This window comes from Anas acuta, chromosome 8 (assembly GCF_963932015.1).
Source record: "Anas acuta chromosome 8, bAnaAcu1.1, whole genome shotgun sequence".
Taxonomy (NCBI): domain Eukaryota; kingdom Metazoa; phylum Chordata; class Aves; order Anseriformes; family Anatidae; genus Anas; species Anas acuta.
Genome location: NC_088986.1, coordinates 14,948,352 through 14,972,169, shown reverse-complemented (window position 1 = coordinate 14,972,169; position 23,818 = coordinate 14,948,352). Strand labels below are relative to the sequence as shown.

At 40.7% G+C, this 23,818-nt stretch overlaps 1 protein-coding gene across 1 annotated transcript; it reads left to right on the top strand.

Moving 5' to 3' along the window:
- The first annotated feature begins 1,894 nt into the window (after positions 1-1,894).
- On the top strand, positions 1,895-23,753 carry LOC137859989 (vitellogenin-2-like). The gene is made up of 35 exons (XM_068689668.1): positions 1,895-2,028; positions 2,380-2,400; positions 2,576-2,727; positions 4,303-4,554; positions 4,718-4,879; positions 4,994-5,142; positions 5,368-5,518; positions 5,633-5,790; positions 5,872-6,037; positions 6,552-6,677; positions 7,498-7,716; positions 8,128-8,345; positions 8,461-8,558; positions 8,990-9,114; positions 9,755-9,856; positions 10,474-10,593; positions 10,693-10,882; positions 11,221-11,314; positions 12,063-12,248; positions 12,468-12,612; positions 13,419-13,647; positions 13,736-13,911; positions 14,172-14,510; positions 14,860-14,907; positions 15,061-15,153; positions 15,447-15,659; positions 15,751-15,893; positions 17,322-17,460; positions 18,173-18,308; positions 19,109-19,295; positions 20,585-20,676; positions 21,148-21,245; positions 21,345-21,504; positions 22,626-22,787; positions 23,425-23,753. The coding sequence occupies exons 1-35, from the start codon at positions 1,923-1,925 to the stop codon at positions 23,541-23,543; spliced, it is 5,274 nt and encodes a 1,757-aa protein (XP_068545769.1). The 5' UTR covers positions 1,895-1,922; the 3' UTR covers positions 23,544-23,753.
- The last annotated feature ends 65 nt before the right edge of the window (positions 23,754-23,818 follow it).

Below are 23,818 nucleotides of genomic sequence, written 5' to 3'. Positions count from 1 at the left end.
GGAGATGAAATTGTACTTGACAGACTGAAAAAATGGCCCAGAAAAATTAAAGGATTCAGTTCTACAAAGATGAGGTAAGGTGAAGTCTTCATGAGCAGGCTGTGGAGCAGCAGCAGAGATGATCCTGCCCCAGGGTGCAGCATTTGCCGCCCAGCATGCTGGGGTGGAGTGGTCAAATCTGATGGTAAAAAGAACTGAAAAATAAATGGCTCTTCCTGGGAGCAGGGGCCCTGCTGACAAAGGACTCAGCTGTAGCTAAGAGAGGCTTTCCCTGCTGTCGGGGCCCCATAGGATTTGGAAACTGCATCCAAGGCTAGGAGGGATTTGATTGCAAACTCCCTTTGCGTTGCACTTTGAACTGCTGCACCACAGCAGTCCCAGAAGTCCAGACATGGCTATTTTACAAATAAAGTGTTTTGTAAAAAAAACAAAAACAAAAACAACAACAACAACAAAAAAAACTTGTGCAGCTGCATATAAATATGCTATATTATGTTAGCTTTTGAACCTCTCACCAGTTGCCAATAGTTACATACTCAAATCCATTAGCTATATTCACCAAATCTCAGAAGACATGATACAACTCCCTAGTGTTGCTCATAGCATGAATGGCTTAGCTTTTCTGTCAGTCTATCAATTTTACTAGGGATGACATTAAAGCAAACAGGTCCAGAATATAGCACCAGTAAAAACATGGTGAAGTACTTGCTATATTTCAAAATATTTTGAAAGTAAGATTTATTTCTTTTTTTAATCCTACAGTTGCCATCCTTGATCTAGAAACAAAATCCACACTTTGTCAGCTTTTATAAATTACATCTCAGCTGCTCAATTATAAAAAATATCAGCTGGAGAGAATTAAGAAAACTAAACTGTCTTGGCTAGGAGTCCCTGTTCTTTTGATGAGAAGCTGGTGGAGCTGAATGCCCTGTGACCTCGGCAGTGATTAAGCAGTAACTCTGTTCCCTACCCCCAGAGAGGTTTGGGTGCACACAGGGGCAGCCCCAGTGGGAAAACCCCTGTCCTGGGGCTGCTGGGCCACCACTCCCTGCAGGTCTCTGGTGGGAGTGGTGCTGGTGGCTGTCTGGGAGCCGAGGGACCCAGCTAAGTCCTGGAGCCACAAGCAGCCTCTTGGACCTGTGGGGTTGCAGGAAAGGGACAGGGAAAATGGCAGCAGGTGGCTGGCTACTGACTGGTGGGAGAAGGGGAGTCTACCCTGGAGGGAGATTGCTGCCCCATGTTGCTTGATGTGAAATGAGTTTGGGCAAACCAGACTTTGTACATCTTTGTAGCCGAAGAGGTTTGTGTCCGTAATGCCTGGCAGCCTCACCATGTCCCACCTCACCAAAAGCCATCTGTGGCTAACGACACTGGCCAAAGACACTGATGTGATATTCTAGTAAGAAAAGGCAGGTGAGGGAAATGTGAGCCCTTTTTGCTATGGTCTTCGTGACCGAGGTTTGTGTTGCTGGGTGAGTTCCCCAACCTCAGAGGGCAGCACTGTGGGTGACAGCAGGTACAGCTGGCAGGGGGACATCAGCATGGTGTCACAGGAGCCCTGCCCGGGGCTTTGCACAATCCTTTTGAAGCCCTATCAGTTAGATAAGATATGTGCCTTATGTTCAGGTCAGGATAACCTGGGCAATGTTAGCGCAGGCTGCAATAGCACCAGATGCTTCCAGTGAATAAGGATAATTAGTACTTTTTCTTACACAATAAATAATTTAGTTTTAATGATATTTTAATTCTTTTAAGCACCTGTTCCAAAAGATACTTTCAGAGCATTTAGGTGGTGAGGTGAGAACAAGATTGCCTGTGATGATTTTGGCACAGCAGTAGCAGACGGCACCTTGTACCCAACCCCTTCACCCTTGATGGGTTAGAGTGGTTGATAAAAAATTGATAACTCAACAAAATTTCCCATGCCTGTTAATAATTCTTCTATAAAAGCTGCACATTTTGCCCTGTGTCATTCAGTCACTTTTAGCATGAAGGGACTCATCCTGGCCCTGGTGCTCGCCCTTGTGGGTAAGTCTAAGCGTTACTGGCACTTCTGAGCTGTGATGGCCACCTCAGGAAGCTGCATCTCCTCGGGGACTTTCAGGGACATTTGTGGCACAATCTGCTGAAGCCTTTTAATGAGTTTGGCTGTAAACTGTTAGATTTCTGTGCCTAAGTGTAGGAGCAGGGGAAAAGCAAACAGCAGCCAGTGAGGGGGGCTGGGGCAGGCTTGCTGTCCCACAGTATGTGAGGTTTGCCCCAGGAGTGCATTACTCTCTGTCTGCCAGCCATTGGCACACTCAGTAAATGAATAATAAATGTAAAGTCTCTGCAGAAGTTTGGGTTTTCTCATGCATCCTTCTCTCTCCTCCCATGCAGGGGCTCAGAAGCATGACCTCGGTAAGTGTGCTCCCACCAGCCAGCGGCTCCAACGCCACCCTCCCTGGCAGCCCTGCTGTGCCCTCTGCTTGTGCCCAGCCTGCTGGGGCAGCCAGCCTCACTCTTCTTTACCAGGATGGTTCCCGTGAGTAGCACCACAACAAAGGAGGCATTTCTGTTTTTTATTATTTAATAGAGCCCGTTTTTCATACCGGCAAGACCTACCTGTATGGCTATGAGGGACTCATCCTGCATGGGCTGCAGGGCAGGGGGCTGGTGATAGCAGGGGTGAAGCTGACCTGCAAGCTGCAGATCAGCCGCGTGTCCCGCAGTGACCACCTTCTCCAGGTAAGTCGCAAGGGACATGGGAACCCATCCATCTGCCTACATAACGCAGAAGTCTGGGTCATACCTCCAGGCTGGTAAAATAAGAAAAAGATGCAAACCTTGCACAAAAGCTTAGGACCCTTCCTGGTGCCGAGATGACTGCAAGCCCAATGTCAGACGCCGGCAGAGATGTTCACCCTTGCATCCTTCAGTGCCATGGGAGGGAGCCAGAGCTGCCCCAGCTCTGTGGCCATCAGTACCTGCCCCTCTTGATAAATCTGCCTTAGGTTCAGGTCCAGGCAAAGACATCGCAGGCAGCTGCTTTAAAGCAATGTCCTCATGATAGTTTTAGTAAGGCAACACTAAACTTGAGTATGAAAATGATGCAAATTCAAGCACAAAATATCAATGTTTCAGCCTGGTCCATGGCTTGAGAAAAGCTCAGTGCTGAAATTCCTTCATCACATGTGAAATTCAAGTCTGTCTCCATTATCTTCCTTTTGATATTCTTCACATAGGCATTAATTCAAATGTGAAGAATGATAATGGTAATGTTTTCACTTGATATAATGATACCAGATCTGGAAGTGCTGTTACACATAGAAAAGATTAAACCAAACATCTTAAAAGACTGGCTTGGAACAAAAGACGGTAGAAAAGGGATGACACCATGGCAGGGAGGAGAGCTGTAAGAGGGCACTCAGCATTCATCCTAGGAGTTTACTGAATATGCTGTATTACTGAAGCAGTTACTGAAACAGTGAGAGGGAACACCTATTATCAAATATAATACAATTCTGCAACTGCATAATTGTTGTAACCTCACAGATAGTGGTATGACTTTAGCGACTACAGACAAAAGTCAAGTAGGATTTACTCTGAGAAGGAGGCAAGACACTGTTGCTGTATTGATTAAAAAACAGGGCCACTAAAACCATTTCCCTCTGCACAGGAACACGTACTTTTATGGAGGAAGGTGGGAGGCATATGTATATGTGACTATGTGTGTGCATGCAGGCACACATTTCCCACTAGGTAGCAGTCAAGGACTTGCAAGCAAGCTGTACAGCTTGATAAGCTGGAAGCAATGACAGCCGCTTGCAAAGAAGGTGACATTCGCCCCACTGGCCCATCCAGTGTGAGGTCCTGTGGCCGTCTCTGCCTCCCCATCAGCTGTGCTGCAGCCGTGGTGCTCTGGGATGTGCTGGACAGGAGCAAACACAGCCCCTGTGAGTCTATGTAGGCTGCTTGATGGATAGCTTGGCTGATTTTCAGGCTGAAGGGAGATCACACTGAAAATTTGGGGAAAATAGGTGAGTATCCTTTCCATACAGACAGTTGACAGCCAGTTTCACTCACCCTGCAAGCTTCACCACATTAGCTGAAATTTTGCATGACCCTTTCCTGGCAGAAATCCTTTAAGGAAATTGCATTTTTGAGGCCATGCCCTAGCCCCAGAACAAGAGTCTGAGGAGGAAAACATTTCTTGCAGTGTTGAACAAGTGACTTGTGTCTGTCTGTGGACTAGAAGAGTCCAGTTTCCCCGTTACTGCACTGTGGTGAAAAGGATGAATGTTCTCCTAATTCTGTTCACAGGTTCAATCGCCAAAGCTGGAGGAATACCATGGCTTATGGCCCCTTGACTCCTTCACTCCATCTTCAAAGCTCACAGAGACCATTGCTGCATGTTTCAGCCAAGCCTTTAAGTTCGAGTACAATGAGGGCAGGGTGGGAAGTATTTATGCCCCTGAAGACTGCCCCATCCTGTGCACGAACATAGTGAGAGGGATTCTGAACATGATGCAGATAACGATCAAAAAGTCACAAAATGTGTATGAACTACAAGAGGTTGGTTTCTTTTCCATTCTGACTTTACTTTTATTCTTGTTTTACTGTTCCATAGAGGCTTGCCTGAACATAATGCTTTCCAGGCAATTTTCATTGACCTATTTATTGCTGTAATGAAAGGCCATTTCCAGTGAAAAGTTCATTGTGTTTAATCAACACACAGGCTGGGATTGAAGGCATCTGCCAAACCAGATACGTTATCCAGGACGACAGCAAGAATAACCGTGCCACCATTTCCAAAAGCAAGGACCTGACTGACTGCCAGGACAGAGCAGTGAAGAACACGGGCATGGCTTACATCCGCCCCTGCCCCACCTGCCCCCTGGTAGGACCAGCACGAATCCTGCCTTGCGCTGGCACCAGCAGGGAATTTGGCTTGTCTGTGATAAATTAACTGGTTCCTGTTCACATTTATGAGTGGGTCTCTTTGCAACTTTAGAAAGTCAGAAATGTGAAGGGCACGGTGATGTCCACTTACAAGATGAAGTATGATGACAGCGGGGTTTTGATAACATTTGCTACGTCGGAGCAAGTGTACCAGGTCTCTCCGTTCAATGAGCCTGATGGCACAGCAGGCATGGAGGCAAGGTAGGTGCTGTGCATGTTGGTAGTGTGGCAACACTATAATGAAAGCTCTTGCCAGTCCTGTAACATTTTCAGTTAATCCTAAACAATGCACAAACCTGAGAAGTGTGTAATCTATCTGTGGTCAGTGCAGCTCCCTGCTGGGCACCCCTCAACCTGCCCCAGCAGCTGTATGTGCCCAACTCTCATATACAATGCTACTGAAGCGTTTTTTTCTTTCTCTTGAAGACAAGCACTGGTTTTGGTCGACATCAAAAACACTCCCATAAATGTACCAGAAACTCAACTGCAAAACCAGGGAAGTCTCCGTTATCATTTCTCAGAAGAGCTGTTCCAGATGCCAATTCCTCTCATAAGGATAAAAAATGCAGATGGGCAGGTATTGGAGGCTTATTCTTCATTCCTTTTCATTATTTATAAAGTTAACAAGTCATCACAATATTATTTTAGACATGCCACCTTTCAACTTTATGTTTGCTTTTTTTTCCTACAGTTAACAGAAACTCTGCAACAATTAGTTAAGAATAATGAGGAAGGAGACACTAAAGAATCTTCAGCCAAGTTCTTACAAATGGTTCAGCTGTTCCGTCTAGTGACCCTTGATCAAATCAACTCTTTGTGGGAGCAGTTTGCCAGTGAACCTCCATACAGGTAACTGTACTGCTGTCAGCCAGGATTTCCCACCAGAGGAGCACTGGGCAATGGGGGTAATTGTCCTCCCCTCCCCGGCAGGCATTGGTTCCTGAGTGCTGTCTGTGCTGCTGGAGCTACTGACACGTTCCAGTTCCTTAAACAAAAAATCCATGATAAGAAGCTGAACATCTGGGAAGCAGCTGTTGTTCTCCCTCTTGCCTTCCATTTCGTTATGCCCAACAAGCAAACCCTAGAAGTTGCCTCAGTGAGTACATATAATTCTTCCTTCTCTTACCCTGTCATTCATTTCTGAAGGTGAATTCACAGGATTACAATCAAATGATGCAACATATTTCCTTGATATTTTGTAAAATGTAAAGTATTAACAAACATGGGAATGGTCTAGAAAATGTTTCCAAACACTTGCTGCCAAAAAATTTTCAATGGCTTTGATATTTGATGCTGTTAAAACCCACAGATTCCAGGGAAATTGCTGTTTTCTTTTGCCAAATACAAATAAAAAACAACAACAACAAAAAAGAGGAACTGTAGAAAATAATGCAATGTAACCAAAATATAAAGTACATACCTTGTAACTGAAGCAATGGTATTCGCTTTAATTTTACCTCAATCACTAGCATTTTATTTAACTTCTAAAAATATTTAGAAAAAATCCAAAGCAATTTTGTCTATTTGCTTTTCAGATATAAGATAAGTTTTCACTAAATACCATCTCTAATAAGTTGAAACATTAACGACTCTGGTTCTTTCTTCTGCAGTCTTTTCTGACCTGTCCCCAAATTCAGAAAGCACCAATGCTTCGAATACTTGTTTACCTGGGGTATGGTAGCATGGTAAATAAATACTGTGCTCAGCCTTCATTTTGTCCTAATGAACTTCTTCAGGTAGGTGACTCTCATGTCTTATTTCATAAGGGGTGAAGAAATTATTTTAATGACTCTAATTTACCTCTCACAATGCTGGCAATTAGGTAACTAGGTGTTTACATGCCTCACTCTTAGCTGTGATCACCTGCAAAATTGCTAAGATAAAATGAAATGCTGAGCTGATGCCTTTGAAAAATCTGGTCTTAACAGTTCAGAATTTCAAATGTAAGTGGTAGAAGCCTGTGGGTATGACAAGTGCCGTAAACAACTTAGAATTTATGTATGACAATTCAGGATTAAAGCGAAATAATTATGATTCTTCTCTCTACTTTTACATTAGGTAGATCAAACTTAAAAATACGTATTAAAAAGGCACTGAAGCGTGAATATAAGCAAAGATATGTCTAGATATGTCATAGGTTAGGGCTTCCAAAGAGGCCCTGCTACATACTTGCATATCACCATCAAAAGTATTCAGGTCGTTGTCCTTGGACTATGCAGCTCCAGTTCCTTAGTCAGCAGGACTACAGTTCTGAGACAGCCTGCTGCTGCTTGGAATGGGTTTAAATCTTCCAAAAAAAGACTGAAACAAAGGTCAGGCTTAGGGACAAATTACTCTCAGTTACAACACTGCAAGGAGAAAATGAAGTTTGTGTGTATGTTCTGTGTTAATGATGTCCTGATAATGATGGTGAGATTCTTCCTGGGAGAAAAATCTGAACATCTTTACTTGGCTTTGCACCAGTAGTTGTTTTATTTGCTTTGGCAATGAGTATTTTTATACGCTATTACAAGATTGCTGCCTGACATGATTAACCACTGTCTGATGTGTTTTCAGCCACTCCATGACCTTGCTGCTGAAGCTGCCAGCAGAAGCCATGCTGAAGACATGGCCTTGGCCCTGAAAGCTATAGGCAATGCAGGAGAGCCGGCCAGTATCAAACGCATCCTGAAGTTTTTGCCAACATTTTCACCTGCTGCTACTTCATTACCAAGCAGAATTCATGCTGATGCCGTACTGGCCTTGAGGAAAATTGCCAGAAAAGACCCTGCAAAAGTAACTGAAATTATTATTTAGACAAATGTCTTATAGGGTGTAACTTGGGTTGACTTAGCAATGCAGGGATAATAAAGCCATCAGGTAATGTTAGCAACTCTGGGCAGATATAGTTACAGGTCTTGTCTTTTCCTATGTTGTGAATTCCTGACATCACCCTATCCTGGCTGACATTCTGGGAAAGAGACTGCTTCAGTTGCGGTAATGTTGGGCCCCTTACTAATGGCTGTTTCTTCCATCCCTGTTCGCTGTACAGCCAGCAGCATCTTCATTTCCAGTGACAGGCCCCATGCTCAAGTCTCTGTTCCGGGTTTTGTTCTCTGTTCACTGCACATCAGACACGCACAGTTTAAAAAATATTTCTTCCCGAGGAGTTATGTGGTATTCACAGGTTGTATCTTCCTCCTCCAGGTAAGGGAGATCTCTCTCCAGATCTTTATGGACAATACACTTGCTCCTAATGTCCGCATGATGGCTTGTGTTGTCCTCTTTGAAACAAAGCCGGCTCTTCCAATTGTAGCAGCTATGGCCACCTCGCTGCTGTCAGAGACCAGCCTACAAGTAGCCAGCTTCACGTACTCACACATGAAGGCTTTGGCAGTAGGCAGGATCCCACAGCTCTACAATCTGTAAGTAAAGAAAGAAGTACATTTTTTAGTTGCAAGTGGTGATTTTTCTTGCAGTTTTCTAAGAATTTGGTCACAGTTGACTATCTTCATATGATTTTAACTCTTTATTACTCAGATCTGCTGCTTGCAACATTGCCATTAAACTACTGAGCCCCAGACTTGACAGGCTGAGCTATCGTTACAGCAAGGTCATTCATGCTGGTGGTTATTCCCGTGAGTACCAGATGCCATGTTCCCTGCTTTGGCTTGCTTATCTGAAGGCATCTATTGTGTTCCACAATTTCCATACAAAATCCTGTCATGGGCTGTGGGCTTAGTGCACTCCTGAAACAGAATAAAGCACAAGAGTCTCTTGAAATGCAAAATCTCCTGAAGGTGTTCTACTACTCTTTGGGTATCTGCTGGGGAAAGAGATGTCTTATCTGCACATGGATTTAGGCCTCCTTCTTCAGTCTCGGTGGTCCTGTTGACTCTGCCCTAGAACAAAGATTCCCTCTTGGGGTTACAAGCTTGAGGACCTACGGGGCTGAATACTGGCAGAATCATTTGAGATCTAGTAAAGCATGCACCTAAGGTAACTTACAGGCACCAGTCACCTCGGAGACCCTAAGAAAAATCTCTGCTGCTTTTTGTTCCTGTTATAGATGTGTATAAGGCTGGTGCAATTTGGAGGGTCTATCTAATGAACAGTCCCAACACTATGTTTCCATCTGATATAATCACAAAAGTAAGAGGATATTATGCAAATACTGCAACAGACATTATAGAGGTAAGTATTTCATGAAAACAACCAGATAGATACAACCTAGCTACACATAGCATTACTTGTTAAGCCACTTGGACTGCAATGTAGTGTTTGCCTCTATCTCTGTCTGTAAGGACTGGAGTGGAAGGGAAAAATTAGATAATGGTTATGATTTTACTTGTATTTGGGCTTTTTGACATGTAGATTTAGCAATGAAAACATTCAGTATAGGCATGAAAATCTAAGAGAGCAAAGGAAAGCTTACATAGCAGAGCATTTGTCTGCCTAACTAATGTCAAATGATGTGTGGGGCATTTTGCATAAGTACAGGGAATAAGCAGCTGAAATTAAACTTCAGCCAGCAGTACAGCCCCAGCAGATTGAAACTCCATGTAACAGCATGCAGGCATTTACTCAGCTTCTTGGGCAAGCTTTGCAGCCGGGGCTGATCTTTGAGCTGCCCTAAAATTATCCCTGCTGACTAGTTCAAAGCTCAGCACATCCTCAGCATCTGCAGTCATAGCCTCCAGTCATCTGCCTTATAAGTGCTATGGCTTCATGAAGTATGTATTTAGAGTGGCCTCCGTGAGTGTAATACCTGGTAGAAAGGTATTCCTGAGCTCTCTGGCACTTGGGCTGTGATGTTCGATGCTGTTTCCTACAGGTGGCTCTACGATCACAAAGCCTAATCAATATTATCAGGCAGCAGAATATTCCCTTTGCTGAATATGACACATACAAGACACTGAAGGAACTCGGTAAAACGGTACGTCTTTATGCACCTTCCTGATTTGTTTGCAATATGTAGTTCCCACCAGCCCAGGGTTGCATCAGCTACCCTCCTAGCCATCCCTTTGATGTTCCAGTGAGAAAGGAGTCGGCCATCCTGTTTGGTCACAGAAAGATGTTCTTATTTATATTGTACTTAGACTGTGAACAAATACCATTTTTTTCACTGACCATGTGTCAGCACACCACGCAAAGCTGCCCTTAATGTACACTACAAAAGATGATGATGATGCTGGTAGCCAAAATTCATCTGTTTTAAAGTGTATGTTAAAACATTGTAAGTGGTTGCTCTTCTCTCTTAAAATGGTTATTGAATAAGACTTTTGTTCATGAGCCCTTGGGTGCCACCCACTACTTAGAGCAGCAAAAATTACAGAGTCCTTACCTCATCCTTATGTGGGGAAACTCCCACTGAAGTCAGTTATGCAACATAAGGAAGGCCACATCAGTTCAGACTTGTAAGATGTGTACTACTTTTTTTGGCTAAGGAACCATAGTTAGCATCCTTCAAATGTGATCTACATTTTGTTAATACAATAATGTATTTTAAGAAAATGTATCTGCTTCTTCCCTTTCTCCTCCTTAACACTGCAGTTTCTGGGCTGGAAAGAATTGCCTCCAGAAGACCCTCTGGTGTCCACTTACATCAAAATATTGGGACAGGAGATTGCCTTTGTTGACATTGATAACAAAGTCATTCAGCAGACCATAATGGTACTGACAAGGCTGTTGCCTTTTTTGTTTGTGATGCAGAATAATTTTCCCTTCCCATCTCATCTTCCCTGATTATTTAACCAATTTCTCTGTATTCAGAGTCTGACTGGATCATCAAATTGGCAGCCAGTGGTGAAAAAAGCAGTGGAAGAGGTCCAGCGAGGCATTTCAGGCCAATGGACCCTGCCGGCAATGGTGGCTGAGCTGCGGCACGTTGTCCCCACAGTGGTTGGCATGCCACTGGAGCTCAGCCTGAGCGGCGCTGTGCTGGCCCAGGCTGCGGCCTATGGTGAGCTTGGGACACCTTACTGAGCAATTTCCTCCCAATAATTATGGTTCCAATCCCTCTGCTGAAAGTAAATCCCTCTGTAGTCTCAAAAAATACTCTGTAATGGGGAAACACTGTCCAGACACCTCCACAGGGGTTGATAAGTAATCACAGTGTTTCATCTGGGACATACTTCTGTAACTGTTTCGGAGTAATAATCTTGAAGTAATCCTGTGAAGTATTTCAAAATGTAAAAGCAATGCCCATGCATTAACTACTATGTTTATTGAAAAAATAGTATCCCCAGCATTTTTATTTTTTTTTGCTCTGTTCATATAATTTCTCTCTGTCTCTTGCAGTTGATATTCAGCTGTCACCACCATTATCTGACAATTTTAGACCATCACAGTTGTTGGAAACCAACACAGATATTCATGCCGATATCCAACCAAAGTAAAAATGATATATTTTCATATATATACACACATTCATTTATATTTATATTTGAAATAGTTATATTACATAAGTATCTTATTTGTCCCAGATGTGGGATGACTGTGCTAGTCTTGAGCAGTGAATCTGTAAGAAAGTAAGACAATCATGTGATGCTTTCAGACCATGCAAGCCTAGCACAGTGCACTGAATCAAAGAGAAATGTGGCAATGTTCTGCCATTGCTGAAAATGCTCACGTTTCTACCTGCTCAGTGACTAAAGCTACTAAGCTGTGAAGGCATTTTTGATTACATATGATAAAGTTTTTCAGAAGGCACAAGCTGGGGGGATTTCAGGCAGAAAAGGAAAACACTTGTGGATCCACAAAAGCAACATCACTAATAACAATAATGATGTTAATAACATAATAATGATATATGATATGATATAATAATGATAATAATAAAAATAGTGAAAAAAATAGACAAAATCTGAAGCTATAGGAAGATTCTGACATTAGCTTATTATCAAGCAATGTATCAGTGATTAGGCTGTGAGAGGATCCATGCAAGTTTTATCAGATAAATCCCTTCAGTTTTTTCAGTGGCACTTTAGCTTTTTTATCGTGTTACATATCTTTTTAAGCTGTTAGTGGTGGTTCTTAAAATAAACAGAACACTAAGAAAATGCAATTCTGCCTTTCAAAGATAAGTACATGCATGTTAATTTGTACTTTGTAATTGCATATTTTTATTTTCACTCTTTCAGAGTATATTTCCATATGATTGCAACAATGGGGATTAATATGCAATACTTTCAGAGTGGTCTTGAATTTCATGCAGAGTTCAGTGCCAATACTACAATGAAATTTGATGCCACGGTTAATATGAAAGAGAAAAATTTGAAGATTGAAACCCTTCCTTGCCACCAGGAGGTTGAGCTTGCAGCTGTAAGGTACAGAAGTTAGCCACATTTCACTTGTTATTTGTTACTGATTGTGAGCTCCCTGTTATAAGATCAAGAACCTACAACTCTTGTCAGGCTCTGCTGTAGTTTGGTAGCCGTATGAAGCTTAATATTCTCTTTTGTATTGCCCATAGCTCTCTGGTATTAATGACAATTGGGGTTAAGCAAAATCAGATGTTACTTGTTTGCCATTTGTTACCTCCACAGGAGTGAAGCTTATGCTATTTCAAGAAACATGGAAGAAGCAGATTCCGAAAAGAAGACCCATATTCTCCCCGAAGGAGAAATAACAAGTATCTTCAATCAGAAGTTTCAGTCATCGGAAATATCTTCAAGAGCTGAAAGCTGGAAGGTAACGAGGCCTCACATCGCCTTCACTGCAGGCAGGTAGAGAACAGAACAGATCTCACTGGGGCTGAGCACCCCCAACACAGCAGCTGCCTAATCAGATCACAAACAAGGAAACTGTGAGACACAGCAGGTGCCTGTTGTATCCCAAACCAGGCCTAACATAAGTCTCAATATGTTCAAGCCACTTTCATTCAGGGCTTGCTGGCTCTTGTCATCTCATGCAGACAGGTTGCTCTGACAGCATGTCTTCCTTTTGCTTCATAGTCATGGGGAGGGGGTGTGAAAGCCACATCCTTTGTACAGTACCCTGTTTTTCAGAGCCAAAGCAGTCTGGAAAGGATGGCTCAGGCAGGATATACAGTTTGTTTCCCATATTCCAAGGGAATCCCTGCAGGGGTCTGCCCGTTCTCTGATGTGCTCTTCAGCTTCTGAGGCCTACTGCTGGCATGGAAAGGATATATTGACTGCAAATACAGCTGAGGAATAGTATCCCAAAACTGGTTCAGAGAAATAGCCCCTCCAAAGAGTCCCGGAGGTTCTCATTGGGAAGTTTGTTTGTGAAACACCGCCTGGGAAAGGCTGGCTAGGAGACCTGACCTCTTCCACAGAGCACTTTGGAAAAAATCCCACTTCTTCCAGTGCTTGAATTTCTAATTTTAAGCAGTGCTTCCTTTCTTAGTCAAGACTGTCATCATTCTCATCATTAATAGGAATACAGCAAAGATTTTAGGGGCTGTGACTTTTTTTTTTCTTTTTTTCATTTTTTTTTTTTAAATTTTTCATTTACCATATTTTTGTTTAATACAGCAAAGAAATATCCCTAGTGTGATATTCAAGGGATACCAGCAAGCCTCAGAAGAGGAACATCGCCACAGTGTAGGACAAAGATCTTATGAACGTGTTTTCTGTAGAGAATTATCCAGTTTGGGATGTTCTGCTTGTCTCAGCCTAAAGTCCCGAAATTCTGCTTTCTTAAGAAATACTTATCTGCACAAATTAGTTGGAGAACTTGAAGCCAAGATAGTTTTGAAGCCAGGTACAGTAATGAAAGAAATCTTTTTTGTCAATCTCTGTGAATGATGCTCATGTAGCACTGTACTGAACTATAAGTATCTTGACTCTAGTTCATACAGATGCTGATATTGAAAAAATACAGCTGGAGATTCAGGTTGGGCCCAAAGCTGCTTCCAAAATAATCAATGTAGCAAGTTCAGGGTCTAAAGAAGAGGAGGAGACATCTCTGTATGAGAACATTAAAGCTAAACTGAAGAAGATCCTAGGCATTGAAAATGTGTTCAAGGTAAGAGACTGAGCATTGGACGGGGGAATATTTTCCCATGAACAAAACCAAGGGTTTGAAATCCAATGTGGAAAACTGGCATGGGAAAGCAAGGATTTTTGTTTGGGAGGGGTGGGTCTTGGTGAGTTCTGATGCAGCTTCTGAAGTGTGCGAGGCAAGGAAGTGCTATTTCCTTGAAAGGCTGTGGTAAGCTGCTTGTCTGACATCTAGAGAAATGTTACAGAGCTGTAAATTCATAACTCTTTGAACTGTTTTTGGAGGTTGCAAATAAGACACGGCACCATAAGAAACGGATTCACAGCAAAGTAAAGATTGCTGTTACAGACCTCTGGGTAGAGCCCAGTGCAAACCCCCTCTCCAGTTCATCTTCTTCTTCCACTGCTTCCTCTGCTGATGGTAACGAGCCTGAAGATAAACATGAGAATGAAGAAATAAGACAATTTGGGAAGAAGCATGGCAGCAGCAGCAGGAGCAGCAAGGGCAGTAGCAGCAGCAGCAGTGCAGGCTCTGACAGCAGTACGATCTGCAGCAGCAGCAGCAGGGAGAACAGCTCTGGAGACAAGCACTGTACTGGGGACAGTGAATATCCCAACCAACAGGTAATTCACCCAGACTGGATTCTTTATACTTCTTCTAGTGAATGTTTTTGTACTTGAAATCAGGAAATTGTGCCCAATGGGCAGGTACCGAAGAAAGAGAAAACAGACTGTTTGTTGCAGCATGGATGAGGTAACCTAGCAGAGCTCTTTCCTGTTTTTAACCTCTGGTTCTCTGAAGCATTTCAGTTCAGAATTTCACATTCCAGAAGGTTTCAGTTTAAAACGTTTAAACATTTGCATCTTGTTTCACCTTTTTTTCCAATTTCAATACTGAACTTATTAAAGCATTTGTCAAAAGTTAGTTGTTTTTCTTCTCTTGGATCTTCTTATTTACTATCTATCTTCACAGGCATATCTACCCATTTACCAGTTTTGGTTCAAGCCCACAGATGAACAGGTACATTTTCTGCTTATCCTGTGGGGGGCCTATAATTGCTCTCACTAGCTTGACTGGAACTTAGTTCAATCAAAATAAAAATATGAAAAATTAGTTCTGCGGTTAATTACAATGGCAAACAACTTGCTTCAGAGTGATTTTCTGTTGTTGCAGGACTCACAAAGGGAAGTTCTGAATAGCAGCAGCAGCAGCAGCTCCTCATCTTCTTCAGTTAGTGATGAAGGCATCTCTACGGCTATGTCTCAGGTGAGTGTCTTCATACACAAGAAATAAAAACATTTACCATGGATTTCAAATGAATGCATGTTTATAATAACATTACTGTGGTAGTTACAAAGGTTGTAAGAGCACTCCCTTGAAAGACTGGCAAAACCACACATGCACTGAATAGCTAGAGTGATGATCTATGATACTGTCATGTACTTTATATAAAAAGACTTGGATGAAGCTTTTCCTTTACAAATACTTTTTATTTCTGTTCTTATACAGTAATTCTAATGCTTTGTCTTTGGTCTCTATTTCCTCCCTACTGACTTAAGCCTAAATTCTTGGGAGACAGCAAGCCACCAATACTGGCTGCAATTCTTCGTGCCATCAGAAGAAATGAGCAGCCGACAGGATTCCAGCTCGTACTGTACGCTGACAGACAGCCTGTCAGATTCAGGATACAGATTTTTGTTTCAAGCATCACAGAAGCCAATAGATGGAAACTCTGTGCTGATGCTTCAGTAATAAATTCCCATAAAGCTTCGGTGAGTTTAAAATGTGATCAGTTCAAATGCAAATGAAATATAACAGTATTACTATGCTTTGTACAAAAAAATATGTATTCTCTTCTACTAGGGTTCCCTTAAATGGGGTACAGATTGCCAGGACTACCACATTGCTACTCAGATTGCAACAGGGAAGTTTGCTTCTCATCCAGCTATGCAGATGAAGCTGGTGTGGCCAAAAGTACCTTCAAGTGTCCGAAGAACTGCAAGATGGTGAGATTATACTTCAGTTTTTGAAAAAGTCACCCATGTCAATGCTTCAGATTATTAGATTCAGTTCTGCAGTTTCTGATCCAGACGAATTTCCCCTAATCAATATAATTTTATGTCAGATTGTTTTTTTCAGTCTCTCTCTTATTTTTTTTTTTTTTCTGTGCATTCATTTCCTCAAAATTTAGTGCATTTTTGTTTGCAGGAAAACTGCTTGAAATAAAGTGGATGTCAGGATTGACATAATTTATTGTAAGCTTTTAATTTAAAGTGCCTGAATTAGGAACTGGGTCTCCTGATGCTTCCTAATCCCTGGAAGCTCCAAGTAGAAGCCTAAACTTAGTTCTCTGAAGGAGTCTGTCTCTTTTTGACTGTACAGGGTATCTTAAGAGAGTTATTTCCTAATGCGGGCACCTTACCTCTGGCATCTGAAGAAGATGATGTGTATACTTCCACAAGATTTATTGAACACTAAACAGCAAATGTTGCATGATGCTTAGTATAAGAAAACTAACTTCTGTATTCAGTTCATATACACAACTATCCACATATATATCCATATTCTATATATTATCATTGTATTAATTCATTCATTGTACTTGTACATGCATTTACCCACAAAAGCACTGAGATCTCTATCTAAGCTTCTTTTAATTTTTTTCTTCACAGCAATACCAAAATATTGACACCTCAGTTATAGATACAGCTCAGGCTTTCATGTTTAAAGGGATACAAGTGATTTGATTAACAAATGTCTGCTGGAGAGCAGGCATTTAATTTTTATAAGGGATTGTGTTACCTTGATGTCCCCTTATTATACTGGATGAAACCATCGAATTGACTATCCCGGAACAAAGCTACAGAATTCAGCTTTGTTCTTCTTTAAGACTATGTCTTTATATATATATATAGATAGATAGATACAGATATAGATATAGATATATAATTTATTTATAAAGACTTTGTAATGGAACCTGATCATAGAGGCTCCTCTGTCACCTCATTGACAATCTTAGTGGGCAATGGATCCTTGCTAAAACAAAATCCTTGGATACAATGGATCCTTGCTAAAAATGTGTATTGAAGGACTGAAATATTAATAAAAAGTCATCTATTTTTTGGTAATTTTGTATTTTAGTTTTTATGTAATCGGTGCCTATTTTTTAACTCTGAATGTCTTTAGAAAAAGGTGGTTATACTTTTCTTCTCAGGTCATGCTGCTATCCAGTCTGCTGAAGACTGTTTCACCCATTAACACTGTTAAAATCTGCCTGTTCCTCTTCCCATAGACAACACCAAGTTACAAACCATACTATAAAACATCTATCTAACAGAGAGTGCATATTGCTTTATGGGGGTGCTTCAGCCGGAACAAATGCTGAAAAAATTTTTCAGAGATAGATGGTTTTAATCAGTTACTTTGTTTTTCAGGTTCTACAGATATCTTCCAGGGGCTGCATATATGCTTGGGTACTCCCAAAGGCAACAGCGTGGTCCTTCTCGCCAGACAACCATGGTTATGGCTCTGACATCTCCAAGAACCTGCGATGTGGTCCTCAGGCTACCTGAGGTAAATATTTCCACTATCTTTTATTCTGGAGCAATACATACGTATGAAATTGAAGATTAATAGTGTTTTTTATCCCACCTTTTTTTTTATTCTACTAAACCATAAGGAAGTTTCCCCGTCACAAGGGCCTTGTGTTCACATAGTTGATTCTGTTATGAGAATATCTTACAGCACATTTCTTTCTCATGTAGCGTGTTGACACTTGAAATAAAAAAGAGGTTGTAATACAACAATCATGATTGATAACACACAAGTAATTATTGATTAAAAAGACCACTCCTCCAAATATCTTCAGGGAGGTGATAAGTTTTGCTGTGTCTTGGAAGAGATAATAATACCAGGCCGTAGAGAATCATGATGGATAAATATTAGCCCTCAGCATACAGGCAAGAAAAGGATGAGCATCTCAAGTAAGCAAGCTGTTTGTACTGTGAGCAAGTGGTATGTACAGCTCAGGAAAAAACTGTGAATTGGCAAATATCAAACTTATTTGATAATATTGCTATTCTGTAGATTGCAGATGCGTCAAATTGTAGACCTTTTTCATTCTGTAGATAGAAGACTTAATTTATTTTTAGATTTGACCTAAATCTAGAGTCTAATTTAGATTTCAGTCAGTACAGGCCTCTTTGAATGTTATAGGAAAATGCTACAACATCTCCACACTGTATTTGGCATTTATGTTCATGTTTGTTTTCTGACTCATTTTCAGCTCACAATTTACAATAGAGCCATCAGGCTTCCCCTGCCATTCCCTTCAAGTCCAGGTACTCTGACTTCAATGCTACCATCTCCTGACTGGGACATCTTTTCTCAAACAACCTTTTCAATCATCGAAAACCTTAAAGGTCAGCAATTAAATACCTGCAGAAGTACCTACTTTGCAGATTTTTGTAAATATGACTCATATTTTTAAAGTAACTTAAAAGTGTTTTATGCTCACTTGAAAAATCAGTTGGACTTTACATAGAAGTAAACCTGTCAGTAATGAAAATCTTTGAGGCTGCAAAGATGTTAGGAAATGAAGCATGTTAGCAACATTAAGTATTCAGTACCATGACAAGCAGTGATTCAGACATATGCTCTCCCCCAGTATATCCATTTGAACTTCATTGCAGAGACTGCTCCAGGAGAAAAAAAAGCAATACAAAATTTATGAGAAGGACACTTAAGTGACCTCAGGTTTGTGGTGTTCTGCTTGAATTGTACTGCTACAAAGAAGCTGAAACAGCTTAAAAAATATACGCATTAATTTCCCATTGCACCTGATTTGAAAGGGTTATTTATTCATTCTTGCTGTATTAAGACATAATCATAAGATACTTAGGTTAAATTATTAGTGGAAAGGCTTTATGTAATTCTGGGATAAGGAGACACATTTTGCCTGAAATCAGTGGACTAACATCATGCCTACGCATATTTCTTTGTATTTCATATTTCTTTGCTAAAAACACAATGTTAATTAAACATCTGTCTGTTAATTAAAATTGTTGTAAAATAATTTCTAATTGGAACTGGTAAGATTTCCAACAAAATACAATAACAGTGAAAAAAGGAGAATTTTACTTGTTTCATTTTCCCCTTCCCACTTAGAATAGAGTAACTGTCTTGAAGTATAAAAGGTTCACTTTCAACTTATTTTTTTCAGCTCATTGTTCAGTCTCCCAAAATGTGATCACAACCTTCAATGGAGTTGAGTTTAACTATTCAATGCCTGTGAATTGCTTCCACATCTTGGCACAGGATTGTAGTCCAGAACTCAAATTCCTGGTTATGATGAAAAGACTTGAAGAAGCTGCTGACCTTATGGCAATAAATGTCAGACTCGCCAGTCAGTAAGTAATTGCAAACATAATGACAGATAGATGTCAAGCTGATATAAATGTGAAGACCAGACTGTAAGGGCAGAGTGGTACTTCATAAGACTCATGGAAAAGTTATTGACATCAGTGGAAAGATTTCTAGGAATGTCACTGAGATTTGGGTCTTTGCCTTTGAGAAGTCCTTTGTTTCTGAAATACATCTGAGGTTCACAGTAACCTAAAGTCTTTACTGCCTGAAACTCTTCATTAATTTGTAAGCATTTAACCGTCTCATTTTAGTTCTCAGTAATTAGGTAGAAACATATACTATAAATCCAAAAGGGACTATTGTAATAATTTAGTCTGACCTCCTATGCTAAACTAATAATTAGGACTAGTTAGCACCTGCAATCATCTCAGCAGAGATGTTGAGAAGTGGACATACCTAAAAAGGGAATTACTTATCCCAGATTAGATGAACTCTCTTAGGTCATCCTTTAGTTGGTACATGATGTGCTAAATCTATTTGAAACTAATTTAAGACATGCTTTGTTTCGTCTTGGAGCAACCATAGGTTCTTTAAAAATATAGTCTGATATTCTAAGTAGTGTAGGATTATGCATACCAAAATCATTGTAGGGAATGTTCTTCAAAGTGCATAAATAGGCTTTGATCTGTAAGGTTTCATTACAAGTAATTATTTATTTTTGAAGATTGTGTGCCCATCTGTTCCATAATCTTAGAGAAACAGAGGGAAACTAGTATTCCCTGCACCTGTTTTGTGGAAGAACTCAAGGATGCTTATTTCATAGACCATATCTTTTGTGATACATTCCTTGCCACTGTATCATTTCTCATTGTTAAATACAGCATTCATGTGCTTTTGAAGTGCTTATGTGTCATATTTCTTCATTAGAGCAAACACTGCTATCAAGAAAATAATACACAGGCTATTCAAGCTGTAAGAGATCATAACTGCTGTACAGAACCCAATCTTCCTCTGAAATGTAAAGCACCTTGAATATATGTGAACATATAAGAGGAATTATATTGTTTTGTAGCAAGGGTTTCTGTAGCCTGGTGTCTTACTGCTTGAACTGTGACACAAAGATGCTCAGAAAACTGGGGAAAGGGGTATTGTGAGTACTCCTTTTCTGGCACACTTTTCTGGGCTCTTTTAATCTTCTTCCCAAAGGGTAACAGGTAATTATTCACAAAATGATATCAGCATCCTGCAGTGTTGGTTCTACCAGGACTAGAAACTGTGATCTGAATAGTGAGAAGGACAAACATTTATTTATACTCATTTCCTTTACTTAAAGTAAGGTTGACATGTATGTTTCCAATGGACGCATCCAGTTGAAGATTAATGGTGTTCAAACCCCAACAGATGTTCCGTACACACCCAGTTCTGGTAGGAGACTCATTTTTCTATTTCACTTAATCTTTTCTGTTCTTTTGAAGAAGGACATAATCCTGAAAATCCCTCTCAAGGTGAAGATCACCCTAAAATGAGAAATAATTGGATGATTTTAATATAACTTCATAGTTGCTTTCATGGGGGTGATAGGAAAGCTGAGCAAAGAAAGAGGTGCCAATCTTGTGTGTCCACAAACCAAATAATGCAGGGCTAGGGCACCTTGTGCTGTCCATGGAGATGCCCAGAACAGGCAAACAGGTCTCCCCTGCCATGGCCACGCTAGTCACAGGGCTTTGGCTTAGTCCAAGGCAGGATGGGATCTGATTTTTCTCATTTCCACCATTTCTTTTAATTTCCACCATACATTACAGTATGCATTGTCTCCATGAATTTAACAGGGGTTCAGGTTGGACCCTAAAACAATAACCTCATTTGCAAAGGTATCTTTTTGCTTTGTTGTTACAGATGCAAGCATGCTGATCAGCAGTGAAAAGGAAGGCTTGTCACTAAAAGCCCCTGAATATGGTATAGATAAACTGTATTACGATGGACATAGGTTTGAGGTATTATTTTTTTCCCTGTGGTTTTATTTTTAGAAGAAAAATATCTAAGTGTTTTTTTAAAATTATTTATTTATTTATTTATTTATTATTTCCATAAAGATTCGAGTTGCTTTCTGGATGGCTGGGAAAACATGTGGTATTTGTGGAAGATACGATGCTGAGAAGGAAAGGGAATATCAAATGCCCAGCGGATACTTAGCCAAAGATGCAGTGAGTTTTGCTCAGTCTTGGATCGTCTCAGAAGATGCCTGTGCTGGAGGTATTTGGATTCTAACATATATTAGTATCATTGTCTTTGACTTATTCATTAGTCACATGAATAGTCATAAGATTTACATATCTGATTTATATTAATTGTACAATGATCGTATTATTGTTCCCTAATTTGTGATTAATTTCCTTAGGCTGAAAAACAGTCCGTTCTCCTGAGTTTAGTAGTTCTCTGCAAAGTCTGTTTTTATTGCATTTTTATATCATTTTCTTATACATTACCTAACTACCTGAAGTTTGTGCATTCTAGATAAAATTATAAATCTAAATTTCCCCAGGCTGATAATATAGTATGAAAAGTAGATAGTTTAACTGTTAACAAAAGACATTTTATCTTGTACTTAAAAGTTTCATGCTTTATTTCCATTCTGTTGTTTTCAGGCTTTTAAATCCCAGAAAGAAACAAAAACAAAACAAAACAAAACGACAAAAAAAAACTAGCATTGGCTAACAAAACAGAGGGCACTTATGTGGGAAATAGATGTTTTAATTTACTCAGGTTGAAGATGGAATTAATCTGAAATCGTCAGACAGGGAATGACTGTTCTTACCATTTAGCTCCTGTATAAAAACAACATGAGCATAACTGAACACGGTAGGGTGTACCACACCACATGGGCAAGGGGTGGCATTCTGGAACATGCTCTCAGGATCAAGCTCCCCTGCTGAGATTGGTCTAGGGAAATCCAGATCATAGAGTCGTAAGGCCTAAGCTGCTCAGCCATGGTAAGGTGGCTGCAATGCAGAAGTGGATATATGGATGTAGAGGAGCCACTACTGCCCCAAAATGAAGTGCTGTTGTAGTTTGGGTAAATTTGAGTGCCAGCAGAGCAAGGGTTGCACAGGTATCTTTTTGGATTTCCACACCTGTGCCCAACCTAGATCTGACTTAACATGCCTCCATCCTGGGGATTGTTTTCCAAATGCCTTACAGTCCAAGTCTTTGATAGAAAATAGCACTCCCTTGAGTGAGATTAGTTTCATGTATCTTGTGTTTGTCAGTATGGCCATTGGTCTTAGTTGTTGCTAATCCTACTCACTGAATTCAGAAGTTATTTATATAAACTATAGATTATTTAAAATAATTCTTTTTTTTTTTTTTTTTTATAGCTTGCAAGCTGCAGCGTAGATTTGTCAAAGTTGAGAAGCCAGTTGCATTTGACAAAAAGGTCTCAAAATGCTTTTCCATGGAGCCAGTTTTACACTGTGCAGAAGGCTGCTCAGCAACCAGAACTGTTCCCATCTCTGTGGGTTTCCACTGCGTGCCAGCTGGTGAGTCTAAAACAGTGTACTTGTGCACAATGCAAGGTGCATGTTGGATTGTGATTCTTACTCTTACACAGCTCCCTACTCTTACTCTTTCCTCTTCTCCATAGTGTGACACAGAGCAACAGCCCAGGCTTCATCTGGCTGTTTAAGTTGCTCTGCTTGTTAGGATGCTAGCATAGGACAAAAAGCTTTCTCAGGCAGGGACACCGCATTTCACCTTTTCCTCTTCTGTAAATTAAAAAAAAAAGGAAAAAAAAAAAGGATGGAATATATTAATAACTTTGCATACCAGAAAATAAGCCATATTAGCAAGCATCAGAGCTAGAGTTCGCACTACCTAAATATGAATGATGGGAAAAGTGAACAAAAAAAAACAAAAAATTACATCAGTTCAACAGTGGTACACACTAAACCCACAAGAACGAGCCTCAACACTTAGATTCAGATGTCTTACTGTTTTCACCAAGAGTTGTACCTATATAATGGTTTTGTGATTAATTTTTATATGGCTTTGGGTTACACCCTGTGCTGATGTGAAAAACTGTTGATGCTGATCATACCAGCACTGAGCCAGTACCTCAATGTACTAAAAACCAAAAACTAGTCACGTGGCTTCTTTTTCCTCTTTTCTCATTTACAGACTCCACTCTCAACCCAGAGGAGGAACAGATGAGGTTAGACCAGAAGTCTGAGGATGTAGTGAGCACAGTGGATGCTCACACGGCCTGTTCCTGTGAACAGCAGTCGTGCTCAGCATGACGCTCCACTTCACAGCACTCACGCCTCTCTGCACTTCAGCATTAGTGCTGACAGGCTGTGCAACTGGGGACACGGTTGTGCAGCCCAGCGAGGCCAAGGCCGTGCCTGCTTCACAGAATTATTTTCCCCACAGTTATTTTGAGATCTCTGAAGTAATTCTGGGTTCCCTTAAGCGGGTTGGCTCTCTCAATAAACCATTTCTCTCTAAAAGCGTTTCGTCGAGCTTATTTCCCTCTGTGCATCTGCTCCCCTGACCTTGGACTTCCACACGAGGC